We start from the raw sequence: 16208 nt of genomic DNA, 5'->3' as shown, positions 1-16208 counted from the left end.
TATTCCTTGTATAGCAACATTTATAGAACATTAGCAAGCCCCTTATATAAAATTATTCGGTAGGATTTGAATGAAGGAAATGAAGACACAAAAAATTTTTATGACATTACAAGTATAGGTAACACCTGTAACAGTAGTGACACTAATAACACCACAAATGAAGAATAAACTTTTGTTATAATTATCATGCTAATTGATTTTAATAAACAAGTTATATATATGTATATATATATAAATATAATATTAATAATAATAATATAACATATGTATAAACGTTTGGTTTTTTTTTTCAAGTTACGACTCTAGGTACACCTTTAAGCTCCATTGATACTATATTTTAATACAATATTGTACCTTATAGAGCAACTAAATAAGAACACTTTACTGAAAATTAAATTACTATTTCATCATCGATAACGGAATGTGATAAATTCGTCGATTATTTTAGTTGTTATGGAGATTGTAATATTAGTTAATAAACGCACATTTTACAATTTTGCGAATCCCGATATGAGAAATAGACGTACTTACTAACATGCCGTTACTTGTGGTTTCTTCAGGAACAGTAAGTAGATCAATAATAAACTTCTCGAAATAAAACAACTATTGCAGACTGTATAAATTGGGTTTGTGCTAACGAGGAATGAGCAAGACCAAAGAAAATGCATTTACAGTTTATTTTCAAATGGAAACAAAGTTAACATGCGCGAGAACGAGCAACAGACAAAGCAATGACAAATCAAACGAAAGGCGCCAAAAACCAGTAAATTAAATTTAGTATTTCTACCTAAGACTAAACGAAAAAAATACACATACACAACACTACGTACACAAAATACAAAAAGAATTGTAGCGACTGGTGCGGTTCGATTCAACAACTTTTAAAAGATAAATAAAGAAGACAGGCGGCTGCAGCTCTAAAATAAATATTAAATGTTTTGTTTTCATTTGGCGGTTGATACTACAGTGGACGAATATTAAGTATCTATTTTATCTTAAGATTTGGTATGACAGAAGAAGTACGTAAGTAAAATTAATGCAGTCGGATTAAAAGCTTTGAATAATACGGCTAGAATGACCCTGTAAGACAAATTCCGGATCAGTGTGATAAGAGAGTCGAGGCCTGGAAGAAGATGTAGTGACAAAGATAGAAAAAGGGATGCTTAGAGGGCGCGTACATGTGAGACGATGAATGAAAAATGGTTGACCAAACAGGTTTATAAGGCGAGTGTGAGTGGACAAGTTAGCAAGGGCCAACCAAAGCGAACTTACCACGGTCAAATTGACGACGTTTTAAAGAAAGTCCAGGCCAAAACACACCGATGGGAAAAGGGCGTGGAGTGTATGTAGGTATGTGTTTTAACACAATAGACATGTGTAATGAAAAAGTCGTATAACAACGAGAGAAGAAGCTTATGTTGTATATAATTCTTACATATTAGAATATGCGATTTAATACTGCGCCGATTAGATCGTGTAACATAATTGTATATAGTATGGTATGGTGTATCGGGCTGGTGTCCGTAAATCGACGTCCGGGTGCCTAATTTGCATTAGAATCGTATTATACGCTTCTTCTTTATGTAATGTTGCTTAAAAAATGGATATACATTTTTAATACCCTAATATAATAATTATAATCTGTAACAAACTGTATATTTAGTTTGAAAATTATAAAATAATAAGGCCATAAGGCTGAAAGTTATTGGATTGTGATAAGTAAGAGCAGATATTATGTTATAATAGATTTATTGTTTTTTAAAGTATATGCCCTCACTATTCACACACTTTTGCATTCGTTGGAACCATTGTGAAAAGCAGTCGCTTCCGGGCCTATAAATCAGAAACCTCTAAGTTTATCTTTAATTTTTGGAAATAAAAAGTAGTCGCATGGTGCAAGGTATGGCTGTACGGCGGATGGGTCATCAGCTCCGCATTTGAGGCCTTCAAATATGCATTCGTTACCTTAGCGGAATGTGCAGAGGCGTTGTCAGAGGTGAAGGGCGATATTGCTTCGAGGACGCTTTTCGCGAATTTTTTCTAACACTCTGGGCTAGCAGGTATTTACATAGCAATTTGCAGTTACTATCCTGTGGTCTTCAAGCACTACAGTATTGTAATGTCCTGATTTGCTGAAGAAAGGAGAAACCGATTTTTTCTTACCAATCTTTCTTACAAATCTCCGATTTTTTTAACATTCGTCGGCAAATCTTCGAAAGGAATTCTGCGGACTGGCTTTTTCTTTCCGGTTCAAAGCAGTACACCCAGGTTTCGTCACCTGTCACGATATTATATACAGCCAATGATTGTCCTCCATTAACCTTTATATCATTTTACGGCACCACTCTACACGCGATCATTTCCGGTGTTCCATTAAATCATGCTTTTCCGAACCTTCAAAAGCACATGCAATATCTTTTGCACCTGGCTCATTCCAATGCCCAATACAGTATGAATTTGCTGACAAGTAATTTTTTTTTTTCAGTTTCAGTCAGTTGTCGTACAGTACCAATTTTAAATTCGGTAACCGCCGTCGCCGGCCGACCTTCATGTATACCATCATGGAGATGATCACGTCCACGTCTAAATTCACTGAACCATGAATACACGTAGCTACGACATAGGGCTTCATCACCAAATGCCAATTAAAGTCTCTGATAACTCTCTTGTTGCCTTAAACCACATCAAAAATCGTACAAAATCATGGACTGAAAATTTTCACTACTGACATTCATTGTAATAATAGCGATGTTCAGTTTTGAAAACGACGCCACATTGAAAAAACATATGCAGTCTCATAAAGTAAAAAGTAACCTACTGTCAGAGAGTTTCTTTTTCAAATTTCGTTTTTGTTTTCTTTTTAGTTCCTTTTTTAAGTGGCCAGTTCCAGGAACTTTCAGTATGCCCCACGTATATAGTCAATTATGTCACGGGATCAGAAGCCATATTGTCTCAAAACAGCAAACAATTAAACCTGTAATTAACGCACTTTGTCAGAATAAATGTTTGCCGAGCGAATATAAGCACAAAATTGTGTTATATAATGTACAAAAAGCAGAGATATTCTAATTGGAAGACCGCTTGCCTCGTGTGCGGAATGTCCTAGTTTAGTTCCGGGCACAAGTCTAACAAATACACTGACTTACTAAATTAATATAATACTTCACGATGTTTTAGGGATACATTTCATAACATGTGAGTTTTATTATGGAGAACTATGTCATATAGCAAAACAAAATCAGATGTCCTTTACACTTAGGTCGAATTGGTATGAACCATGGTCAATGGTATGAACACATGGTGAAATAACTATGAAAAGGCCTGAGCCTCGATTACTATCAAGGCCGATGACGTCAAAACTCACACTATCATAATGTTAAACAACTTGAGATCGTGGTAATGATTGGTCGTACTTTCTAATTTACAAAGATGTGACAAATTCTGGACTGTTAATATAATCTAAACTTTACCCTGTTGCCATATTGTTAAAAGTACCTATCACACGACGTTTTCATTTATCAAGTTTCATTCAATGTGCTATCGCTAAGCATTAGCTGAAGGACACATTCACACAAACTGTTATTATATTTTACAGTCTATTCAAATATTCTATTAATTTTGACAACAATGCTTAGTACATTAAATAAAAACAGTTAGTTTTGGATAGGTGGAAAGCATTTTACTTCTGTTAAAAGTGAAGAGCGAGTAATGGCACCTGTAATACAGGTTATACTTGGAACAGGAGTACGGAACTTATTTGATTGTGTTGGAAACTATTTAGTTACGACAAACTGCATTGCTATGTGTTCTTTAATTTTCTCATCTTAAAATAAGGCTCCTGTTTCGTGTTATACTTTTATTGTGTTTTTTTTTGGTTGGAGTGACTGACTGACTGACTGGGTTTATTGTTATTAAAGTTTAGGTTTATTTATTAATTTATTCCTTACAGAATAACTTACTTATTCAGTTTGTTAGTGCAATTAGTAGTGTCTTGATTTATAGTTATAGTCTGTCTTTTTTCATACTTTCATAGTTTCATAAAATTTGAAAAAGTTATATAGTTGTTGTCGATAGTTTTAGCGACAGATTGTAAAAGAAGATAACATTTGGCCATAAATGATTGAATTGTTAATGTTACGAATTTCTAATGATTACTAATTGCGTTATTGCCGTCTTTATTCTTAACTTGACAGTTGACCTACTAGTATCGAGATCAATTTTTATTCATGTATATTTTAACAAAAACAGCCGGATTTGTTGTCTACGTTAAATTAAAATGAAAAACTTTAAAATATGTCTCCTCAATGTATTTTTCATAAACACAGTTCTAAATACAGTATATGTGTGTATGAACTTACAAAAATTTACTATTTAAATGTACTTTTGCTCAGTGATTGGGTGAATAATAGGTCAAATGAAACAAGTTTGGCTAATTATTCCATAAGCGTCACCAGTATTCAGTCGATAGTCGACAGAATATTTATCGACTGCAATCACTAGCTGTTCGCAAGCAGGCCGCATTTTTGCGCAATGAACAGTCACTTTACTCCGTCTTCAAAAAAGTCAGACTTTAGTAGTGTTATGGGTGAGGGCCGGCTGCCTTTAGTGGTGGAAGTTTAGGTTACGTTTTATTATTATTGTTTGAAAAAAACATCTTCGAACACGTGAAAAATCTTCAAACCGCATTGCGTTGTCTGGCAGGAATCGCTTGAAGCGATAAGACCGCCCATTGTACCACCGCTTATTTTTTATTTAATTGTATTGTATTTGTTTCCTTTTTTGGTGTACAATAAAGAATTTTTGTATTGTATTGTATTGCGTTAGCGAGCTGTATTACTGTAACGTGTATTGAGGGCACCAGTGCCCAGCAGCGTAGTTACATTGTAAATAAACGCAAATATTTGTCCAGAATATGACGTTAAAGTTTACAGCATTGTGGCCGCTTTTACAGGTGACCCAAGTTTTCTAATTATCTTTTATGGTGTTGGTAAATCTTTTGTGGAAATAGGTATTTAGACAATGTTTAAGTGTTTTCCTTCTATTTTGGATATGTGATTAGTATGTCTTAGTTTTATAGACGTCTTTTTTATACAATACCAAATGACGGGACGAACAAGTCGTGCGCCTGGTAGTAAGCGGCACGCCTATCCATAACAGTTGCAGTGCCAGTTTAAATCGCAAAAACATAAAGTTTTTAAAGTAAAGGCACTGCACTGCGCCACTGTAATTTCACCAGCACCCTTACCCTTCTAACCCGGAACGCAGTAATACTCACATTACTGCTTGGCGGCAGAAATAGGTAGAACTTTCACAAGGAGCTTCATTGCTACATTTAAAATCTACGTCTACTTAACTAATCTCCACACTTGTTTGTTACTACTTTAGTGCTATTTGCAAAATATATTGTAGTATTTATTAAAATAAAATAGGTATTTATTAATAGCTTCATGACATCAATTTCATAAAAAAACATTAAACGTTACGCAACAGAAATGCAAATTGATTTCCTCAAGTATGTCATCAAGCAATCGTTATCATATTACACTTCAAGGCAGAACCACTGATATCCGCATAATAGAATACTTTCACAAAGAGTTATTACTGTAGTCTGAGCGACTCAGAAGAGTATAATTATTAGAGTCCAATTCAAGATGCATAACAAAATCGAAGACTAGTTTATTTGAAACCTGATCATTTTTAGCAATAACATTAAATGAAGCTGTGAAAACAAGATGAAGAAGTGTCTGTTTTTAATGTCAATTTAACTTTAAAATTCGCATGTCGAAATATTTGTTTACCTTTCCTGTAACAATTTATGTACTAATTCCTACGTTTATCTTCCCATGAAACCCGTCAGTAAACTTAAGGTGGCTTTAAAAACTAACTAAGTATTATGCGAGCAAACCAAAGCACTGAATAATTACTATTTTAAAACTTTCTTGTGTGCGAGGTTTTTTTTGTTTTCGAGGTTGCTTGCTTTCATACGAGGGCATTGTTCCCTATTAACTCTTCGAAAATTCAAAGAGAGAAAATATTACGTATTTCTTTACGTATTAACTTTCAAAATATTGGTATACCACATCTTTCTGGAACATTGCTGAAGCTGAGTTCACACTTGATTACATTACACTACAGCACATACTACAGTCCAAATAGTTTCGTAATACGTTTGTTCGCTGTGTTGCTTGGTGCTTGGTGCTTGGTGTAACGGGCTGGTGTCCGCAACTCGACGACAAGGCGCCTATTTTTTTTCTATTGTTCGCTGTGTTATTATCGTTCTCAGTTAAAATGGTAATGCAAAATACAAATGCGGTATTACGACGACGTAGAATGATGTAAAATTTCAGCATTTTTGCAAAAATGATGTTCACGCGAACCTAGATGTCGTCGTATAATATCATTTTTAAATTTTTATTGATTGTCACTATGTTTCACTATGATATTAAATTATTTTTTCTTATTACTCCCCTAATTAAACTGCCTCCGTGGCCAAACGGTTACCATGCCGGACTGCCACGCAGAGGTCCCAGGTTCGATTCCCGGGCCGGGAGAAATATTTGTATGGCCTACATTTATTTCTCTCGTGAGTTTGGGTGTAATTTGTGGTTGTCTAATTGTGTGTCCATGGCACCCGCGACACAGGGTTTCCCTAGTGCGGGGCTATGTTGATTGTGAGCGTTATTATTATTATTATTATTATTATTAATTATTAATACAAATATGAACTGAGAAACAGAACTGAGGACACTGAAAAAAATTCTTCGATCAGGCTGGATTCGAACCAGCGTCTTCCAGCAAACCGTGCTAGACGCTATGCCAACTAAGCCACGGAACGACCCAACGTACCTTACGAATTTTACTTTGTGGTGGTTGCAGATAGTGCCATCTGTGAGAAATCTATTACTCAGCTAGGTACCTTTACAGCTACTAACATCTTACTAGAGATGTCGCTTGAATAATTGTAAGTTTTAAATTTTTATTGAATGGCACGATATTTCATCATGATCCAATCAAGCCGGATCGAAGGAATTTTTACCTCAGTGTTCGATATTTGTATTAATAATTTGTATTAATAATTGAAATGAATGAATGATTTGTTGATGATATTTTGTTACTTTGTTCATGATTGTCGAAAGTAGTAGTAATCTAAGTAGAACGGAGACCCTACGAATAATCGAGAATTACTTATTTTTCAAGAAAGAACGCCACGTTTTGAACAGACAGACATATCAACTATATATCCTTTGACGTAATACACATTGTTTTACAGATCAGGTTATATGCATTATTATAAGATAGAATAATTTCCAAATTCTAAATTTTTATTCAATTGATATTCAATTATTTTTTGTGAAATTACTACTAGTTACTAGCCGGATTCGAACCAACGTCTTCGTGCCAGACTGCACGGATCGAAGGATTTTTTTCTGAGTGTTCGATCTTTGTATTAATAATTATTCCAAATTCGTTTAGCTTCAATACTCCGTCTTCATATTTCTTGGCATGTATATGAAGACGGAGTATATATAACAATAAATTTAAATATTTTTTCAAATGCCTGGAAACAGTTCTGTCCATTTTTTTCCATCACGTGGCTTCTATTTGACAACAATAGAAGCCACATGATGGAAAAATTTCACAGGTCATTGTGTACTTGGTACGTACGAGTATATACTTCGTATTGGTAAGTGGATCCATTAAAAAGTGGTATAAATAATACCTAGGCGCTTTACAAAATAAATTTCTACTTTAATAGAATACAATTCTTTCTTGATTAAACAATGTTCTCATTGAATGAACTGGAGCCTCAGCAAACGCTCTGCACTTATTATATTCGTCTATGGAGTCAAGGCGCAAAGAAATCCTTACCCTCGTCGTCGTACCTGTTGCCAGTCATAGACCCAAATGATTGATGGGTGTATGTATGTACCATGTCCTCACTCCTCTGCATACACTTCGTAGAGCACGAATCGCAATCTCACTACATTTACACGCCTTGATATTTTATCCCTGCAGTATCATCTTTTTTGTGACTGTTACTCAAAATTCACTAAGAGTCAACACTCAAAAGACGAAACGGGTTGAAATTGATAGCAGACGAATCGAACGACTTTAGACAGCTATATCAAGATTCAAATTGTAGTAATCGTGGCAGTTGTCCACTAAATCATAAATGTATTTATGAAGCGTAATTACATAATGATCCATTAATTTGGCCATTAACGTGAAAGGCTCGCCGCTCTTGCTAAGAAGCGATTGAAAATTGCATGCGTGAATCTCTGTCACCGTCTTGACGTTCATCACCTGCTCTATACAGACCACTTTAATTTTATATTTTTTTAAATTTTAGTTTTATATTGTGTAACTTATGAGTTCGATTTAATTGTTTAAAATTTCGATTTTACCGATTGAGTTCTAAAAAAGAGCTTCTCGGCCGAGTACCACCAACGAATGCCCTCGTCACGACAGGGCTACCTTTCACGACTACTTTCCGCTGTGACGTAATATACTTTAACAGTTCGACCACCCGTTACTCAATATTGGGATTCTGTTACCAAGTAAACAATGGTAGGTACATGCACCACACTTCTCATTTTATTAGAAAAGTAAAAAGCTATTCATAATACATAACAACAGTCATTGTAAAAATACTAACTTTCGAACAACGGTAACATTGTGCTCTATTAACAAGTAAGGGTGAAACTGGGGATGAGATATAACTCTGAGTTATATTACTTGTCGCGTTAACAGAGTCCACGAGCGAACTCTAGTGAGTTGACTTTGTTTAGGGAGACCGACCGCGAACTGCGATTGGAAGGATAAGAAAAGCTTTTCAACGTTTTCACGTCACAACAATTACAATGTATTTAATTGACTGGCATTGCGACTAAGTTCTCTTAACAATAAATAACTCGTCGGAATATCCTATCATCTAAGTTTTGAGGAGTCTTCGATTAGTGAAGAGGACCAGCAACGTGTCCGGGGGGACCATATTGAGAGCTGGTAGCACCCGAATGACCTCCTTCAGAACCGCTTTCGTCTCCACCACTAGTGCCAAAGTTAGCGCTAATTTCAGCACCTGCGTGACCGCTAGAGCTAGAACTGCTTAAGCTGACACTAGACAGATCAGCGCCGCCAGTAGCTCCACCGATAGAGGCGCCACCAGCTTCCTTCTGGGTCTGGTACTTGATGAAATATACTTCGGGTTTGGATGGCTGAGTGGGAGCCTGAGTTGGAATGACAATATCGGGCTGCTCTTCGGGTTTCTTGACGAGCACGTAGACCAAGGTCTTTTCTTCGTTCTGAGGCTGAAGAGGAATTATAGGTGCAACTGGGGTGGGGGGAGTTGGGGCCTTAATGAAAATGATTTTGTAGTGTTTCTGTGGAGGAGCGACCGCGGGAACACGAGGCGCCCTGTATTCTTGAGGTTCTGGTGGAGGTACGTGGACGTAAATATGCTTCTGTACCAAAGGAGCACCAGAGTAGCCACCAGCATATCCACCGCTAAAACCAGAGTCGCCACCGAAGCTAGTTCCAAGAGAGATTCCGCTTGAGTGTGAGCTTAGAGAAATTCCACCGGAAGAGTATCCTCCATGGGAAATGCCCTTGAGGCCCCCACTGACGGATGAGCTTGCAAAGCTGCTGGACTGTGCAGAGTATTTGTTCGAAGGAGCCGGATAGCTATAACCAACTGGCGGCTCGGGGCGAGCGTAAGCCAGCGCCACACAGGCGAGTACCTGGAAAAAAGATACGAATGTATATATACACTTGCAGTATGTGTTTTACATACATATTATTTGCACTAAGTTCATTATAAAATATCGCCAATATATATATTTGTAAAGTAGGAAAAATACCTTTGCAAATATGATGTAACGTGAAACGAAGATGGTTAAAATTTTTATGTTAAAATTTTGTACAACATGTATGCGAAGATTACACAGTGATAGTAAGCCCACCTAAAAATTAAATAGAGTATAACCGTTGTGGTTGCATACGCACATAACACCTCCACATCGAATACCATCACTTACACCGAACTAAGTGAATTAGTGTCGAGCAACTCGCCATATGGTAATTTAGAACTACTGAAATGTATAACGATAATATAATGTAATTTAAATTATTATTACTTTTACTTTAAAAAGATGAAAAACATATATAGGCGCAGCAAAAATGGTTCGCTCTGCAATATATTACAGAATGCCTGAAAAATTCAAGCACTCATTCAAATTAGTCGCTACGACGTCAAGTTGCGGAAACCAACCCGCTCTACCATAACAGCCTAGAGAATGTATTTCTGTCAGTCATAAAATATAAATTTATTACAACATATGAAAGTAAGTTTCGTAACCGATTAACTTACTGCAGAAAAATGTAACAATAATTAAAGACTGCGGAACATAATGCAATCAAACCGTACACTAAGTTTTGTGGGACTATATTAATAGGTTAATAAATATTTGCCTTATAACATTTTTTAAATAAATAAATAATTAAAATATTGTGAGTTGTCCGTGATTATTTGCGTTGTACCGAAATATTTTTACGATAATTTGAACAATTCGAAATAGTTCCAGTGAAATGGAAGATCGCACTGTAAGAATACCGATCAATTTATTGTTAAGACACTTTCATAACCATATACATTGTCATTAATCGTAATTATTATTATTTCCGAATATTATCTTCCTCCGAGTGTTATGCTTCATATTAACTTTACATTTTCCTATTTATACGGTGTTTTTTTTAGATCTTTTGCTATTATTTAATTATAAATTGGCTGAATTAATTCGTTGTATGACTATGTGACTGATTACTAAGAATCACAAAATCACCGCGAGTCGCAATCCAAGGAGTTAAACAGACGTACATCACTACTTGGCACACTACGGCAGTCCATCGATAACGATTTTATCTTATCACTGAACACCACACTACAGTTATACCACTTAAGTTGCCTGGAAAAATATTCACTTATGAAATGTCACAGTAATTTAAGTACCTTAGTCGCATGTGCCAAATAGACCAAAAATTTAAATAGTGAAAAAAGTATTTAATTTAATAACAAAATCGAATTTATCACCCGCTAGCAAACTTACCACGATTGAGCGCATGTTATGCGTGAGCACCGGCTGCAACGTAGCTTTAGACTTTAGTTACTTTTTGCGAGTAGAATTCCTATTCTTTAGAACAACTCCACTTTTTGGAGATGTTCTTATCGCCGTGAGCTTGTGTTAACTGATGACATTCGCCATGCCGACCCGCTCTTAAATAGCAAGGTGCTCATCTCGTCTGAACACTCCATCCCTACGACCATTTTACTCGGTAACGTGCGACTATCGTCATTATTTAACGTATATACGGTCCTTTCTTTTCGACGAGGTTGACGGGCGCGCAGCTCATTCGAGACGCAGCCTTACGAACCTGCGGTCGCCTCTGCGGTTGGCCTCCTTCAGCCTCCAAACTCCATATGGTCCATATTAGCTCGCACACCTTCACTCTGTTACAACTCTGTCGAAATTTTATTACTTACATCTCTTTTGCATAAAGCACGATCAGTTCGCTTGTCCAGCTGCACATCTACAATTAAAACAAAAAGTAGTCAAAATTTAGGATCCAAACAGCAGCCTGTATGATTAAGTAGTAATACGCAATAGTTTCATTTTATTATTATATTTTTAGTTCAATAATAGTTTGCTTTTAATAATATAATGTTTAATATTATGTTATTAAAAGCAAATAATAAATGTTGTAGACGATCAGCAAAATGTTATACATTTTTATCTACTTTAATAATTACATCACATCACCTGTTACAACACAACCCACAACATATTTTAGAGCTAAATCGTAAAACCTGTTTATTATGACTTTCAGACGCTAACGTCCGTTTTAGTAATAAGCTTAAATTAAATAAATCTAATCTATTACCTGTACTCTTAAACAAACCAAGAATTGTTGTGGTCTACATTTGAAATGCGGAATGAAACAGTTACACCAAGCATAAAATGTTCGTAATAATGTGTTTTGTGTAATTATGCGCTTTAACCGCATAAATAAATGCAGTTGAAATGATCATGACTCGCAATAAAACGCAAACATTTTCCGACCATCATGGCAAACGTGTGTCTCAAAACCCACGATCTTATTAAACATCAAGGAATAACCAACCTAACCGTCAATTTATCGAGATCTGTTAGCTATCGCAAACAAATTAATTTGCAATGTCAGTAACGGAAATCAAGTTGGTAGGACGCTGAAGTTTGCATTGTGGTTTGTAGACAGTGTCAATGTTCTAATTATACCATAAAGGATGTTTCGGACGTCTCTATGTTAGAGACGTATAACATACAACATTTTTAATAATTACAAGACGAATTTTTTATATACCATTCTGCACAATGCAACACCTAATTGTGCTGCTTATTACCTTCCCACTACCTACTACCTTGTTAGTGTTTCTAAACGCAGTGCAGGCTTATTTTCTACGTATGCTTTATATGTAAGCTGTTCTTATCATAGCGATTATATCATCATTGACAATATCATACACTTTAGTGTGAGTCCGAAGTATAAGGTAAAAGTGACTAAAATGAAGAAATTTCAATATAATTAAAAAAAAGTCCCAGTAATATAACGTATGGATAACAGGAACTATAACATGAGAAATTGCATTTTGTACAGGTAAGCTTTTATTGTAAATCACATTATTACAATGAATTCTAGGTTATCTACATGGTTAAACCAATTTCACAATATTACTTGTTTCGAGAACTATGTCAAAACAAGAATAATTACTGTAAACAATTTGTGTAACGCCCTCAGACCGTCAAAGCTAGCCAACACCTCCTTTAAAAGCATACCGAAATTCTTGTCTTTTTTATGATAGTCTCATTAAGAGGTTCCCAGGAGAGACACGTACGTGTTGTCGTATCTCAGACATCAGAACAAATGAGTCTATAAATTTGTATGGACCTTAAGGATGTCATAAGTTAACAACATTGTAAGTTTCATATGGTAAACACTAGATGCCATAATGTTGAAAATTGCCTGAGCGATCGCTCTCCATTTAAAAGCCATCCACGGCGTCACGTTGCAATCAAAACACCATCACTTTATTCCATACTAGGGACACATTAAAATAAAAAAATATTAAAATACCAGAATTACAGCTCAAGAAGATATAAACACCTAAATCTAAAAATGTGAAATTTTATTTATAAGTCAACGGGTTTGTGTGATGTTGTCAGCAAATATGACGAAATATTGTTTACCTCACACGATTGAACAACTGCTTGGGACCAATTTTTATATAGGTTTTGCATCGGATTTTAAAACTACAAAGAACTTATAGTAAAATACATAATAATATTTTATTTACATCATTTTATTTTACTGCGTTTAAACAATTTTTTACTGTAAAACAACAATTTTTTAAATTTAAACAATTTTTTAATGTAACTAAAATATATTTAAAGTAACCACACTATTTTAAAAATAAGTATGGTTTTATCTCAAGTGAAGTTAAAGTACGCTGGCCAAACAAAATTCATGGAGATCTTTGTACAGCAGTTTGAAGTAAACAATGAAGAGGAACAAGTGTAAACAATTTTCTGAGCTTGTGTGTCTCGATATCTCACACCCTTACAAAATGTTTGCGGTCAAAGTTGTCAAAGTAAGCTGCTACCCTTTCCACAAAGGAGTTAAACAAAAGTTAATCTTTCTATTGGTATGTTTATACACAAATTTCTGAAAAAAATACTATGTACAGTACATAGTATTTATATGTAAAGTCCAGTCTTTTCACTTTTGATATATTACATAAAGTGCTTTTAGTGAGATTCTTGTGCTTTTGGAGAGAATATACAAACAAATTTCCGACAAGACATACGTCCGTTTAACTTTTATACGTTAAAATAGAAACTTTATAATTTGCAAATACGTATTTACAATATTACTAGAAATTTGTTTTTTCTCTGATCGTACTTAAGCCGCTTATTTTGTTGCGAGAGAATAATGAAGCTGAATAACGATGAATCTCTTTTAAAGTTTAAAAATAAATATAGAGTGCTTGTAGTAAAGCATTTTATCTATTTGTATGGTGCCTCGTAATTATTCATGCCTTGACTGTCGATTATTTTATACCTAACTAGTTATAGAAATTAATAAACATCTGCCCGTTTAATCTTACGTAATGTATGCAACAGAACTATTCTCAATGACAGCAGCTGACAAGGTCAAGCGGTCATTTCGTTCAGTCGCTACTTCTCATCACCCACACCAGTGGTAGTCCTCATAGGATATAAAACTTATACATTCCATTTGCTTAGTGTGAGTGACCATTTTCATATAGTCTTACATGTGTATAAAGTGAACACTACCTGCATTCAATGCACAGTGACACAGGAACGCTACTTTCTAAATGAATGATTTTTTTGGTTTTACTGTTATGCTTTATTTAATTCATCAACTATTAACTCATTCCAGAAACAAATCAATCTGTGTTTATTATTATTTAACGTACTTACCTCGTGTAAGCTGTATGTACACGTAAAGATTGTTATACAATAAAACTCACTATACATATGTGTGATTACCACAAAATGAATGAAACCAATGTAGTGTAAAAATCCTACTTGTATTGTATGTACTGAAACTTGTGGATGGAATGTTTACTGAAAGCAAAAAGTAGCAATGAGACAAGTTTAGATAAAATTGTTCGACTGTTTGCTCAATGTTGTTTTCAATATGAAGCGAAAGTAGAGTAAGTATTAAGTGATTGTACATTTCTGTATTACGAGTGCATTTAAGAACCTGTTCCTTAAATTCGTATGAATTCCGGTTTCGTGCGGTTACCAAGTATATCCAGTCATTTGTGAGTGGCATTCGCTGCGTCTCCGGCGTATCTGTACTTCTAATAAATTAATAACTGAACCATTTAATTGCCTTCGGAGTAAAGAACCGAACAAAGTTGAAATAATTTTGTCTTGCTGGTACGAAGCTTGGTATATGTAAAAATTATTTTAACTTGTCTAAAATTGTTTTCATTATGTTAATTACTTCAGTACCTTACATACAGCAATAATATATAAAATTAAACAATTAATTAATAATAAATAATACAATTCAATTTAAAATGAATTAAGAAGTAGTGTTGCTTAATATGCCTGTAAATATGTATAAAATGTATGTAGGTGATTGTTTTGTGTTCTTAACCCAAAAGCTGTATCCAATATTAATACTAATTTTAGAGTCGACAATTGTACAATAAGGGAATTATTTGTCGCAGCCTGTGAACGAGTTTGGGGGTACCACACTACACTGATGGATTTATCAGCCGGCCATCGCTCTAAAACCGTAGCATCGTCTGTGCCTCTGTCAATGTTTCAAATATTTCACAACTTAAACCAGAGAACCCTCGTGTAAATATCAAGTTTTTGCATGTCATGTTTTACTACCACTAAATTCAATTGTTTTTTGTGAAATTGCTCCACTAATTTGTTACAATTGTTAATACAAAAATCGAATAAAAAAGAAAAATTCCTTCGATACGGCTGGGCTCGAACCAGGGACCTCGACATACCGTGAATGATACTCTCCCAACAGAGCTACGGAACGAACGAGCAGACTATACGAATTTCTCTATAGCCGGGTATTCGCTAGAACGAGTACCTGGTTATCTTCGGCCCACTGCGAACCGCACGCGTTCCATTCGCGACAAGCTCGCGAATCACGTACACACTATTATTTTAACATAACATGCAATTATTACGGTTACAGCTTGCTGTACTGAGTGCCCGGCTTATGTCTGCTACAAGCAGAGTTTTGGTTTTAACAACTTTCTTGTCATACCGCCATCTGTGAATAATTAATAAAAGCTAATAAAATGAATGAGTCAGCCGGATGGGAGGATTTTTTCTTAGTGTTCGATCTTTATATTAATTCTAAATTATAACAAACGGAGGACCCTTTTTGACAACTCATATTCTTAATTAACTCGTTGAAAATGTCGTACAGAGTCTCAGAATAACGTGTCATGCTAAAAAAAAATGAAAAACCTTCTGATCACAAGTTTCCTTGAAAAAGATGATTCTCGTAACTTATGCATACTTTCAGCCATCTAGTTCGAGTACTATTTTAACGGTTAACATTATAGATATAATGGAAAATGGAAACTTCGCGATGTCAATAGATGAGCGAGTTGA

The 16208-nt window shown here is 35.1% G+C and overlaps 2 protein-coding genes across 4 annotated transcripts in view; one reads left to right on the top strand and one right to left on the bottom strand.

Annotated features, from left to right (window-relative positions):
* Positions 1-16208, top strand: part of LOC113239783 (frequenin-1) — a 169831-nt gene that overhangs the window by 84159 nt on the left and 69464 nt on the right. The gene's annotated exons all lie outside the window — the stretch shown is intronic.
* On the bottom strand, positions 8582-11235 carry LOC113239768. The gene is made up of 2 exons (XM_026476883.1): positions 11103-11235; positions 8582-9737 (listed from the first exon to the last, which is right to left on the bottom strand). The coding sequence occupies exons 1-2, from the start codon at positions 11115-11117 to the stop codon at positions 8955-8957; spliced, it is 798 nt and encodes a 265-aa protein (XP_026332668.1). The 5' UTR covers positions 11118-11235; the 3' UTR covers positions 8582-8954.

The sequence above is a fragment of the Hyposmocoma kahamanoa genome, unplaced genomic scaffold, assembly GCF_003589595.1.
Source record: "Hyposmocoma kahamanoa isolate Upper Pololo Valley unplaced genomic scaffold, ASM358959v1 100021, whole genome shotgun sequence".
In the NCBI taxonomy this organism is placed as follows: Eukaryota; Metazoa; Arthropoda; class Insecta; order Lepidoptera; family Cosmopterigidae; genus Hyposmocoma; species Hyposmocoma kahamanoa.
Note: the sequence above shows the minus strand (reverse complement) of the source record. Positions and strands in the feature narration are given on the sequence as shown.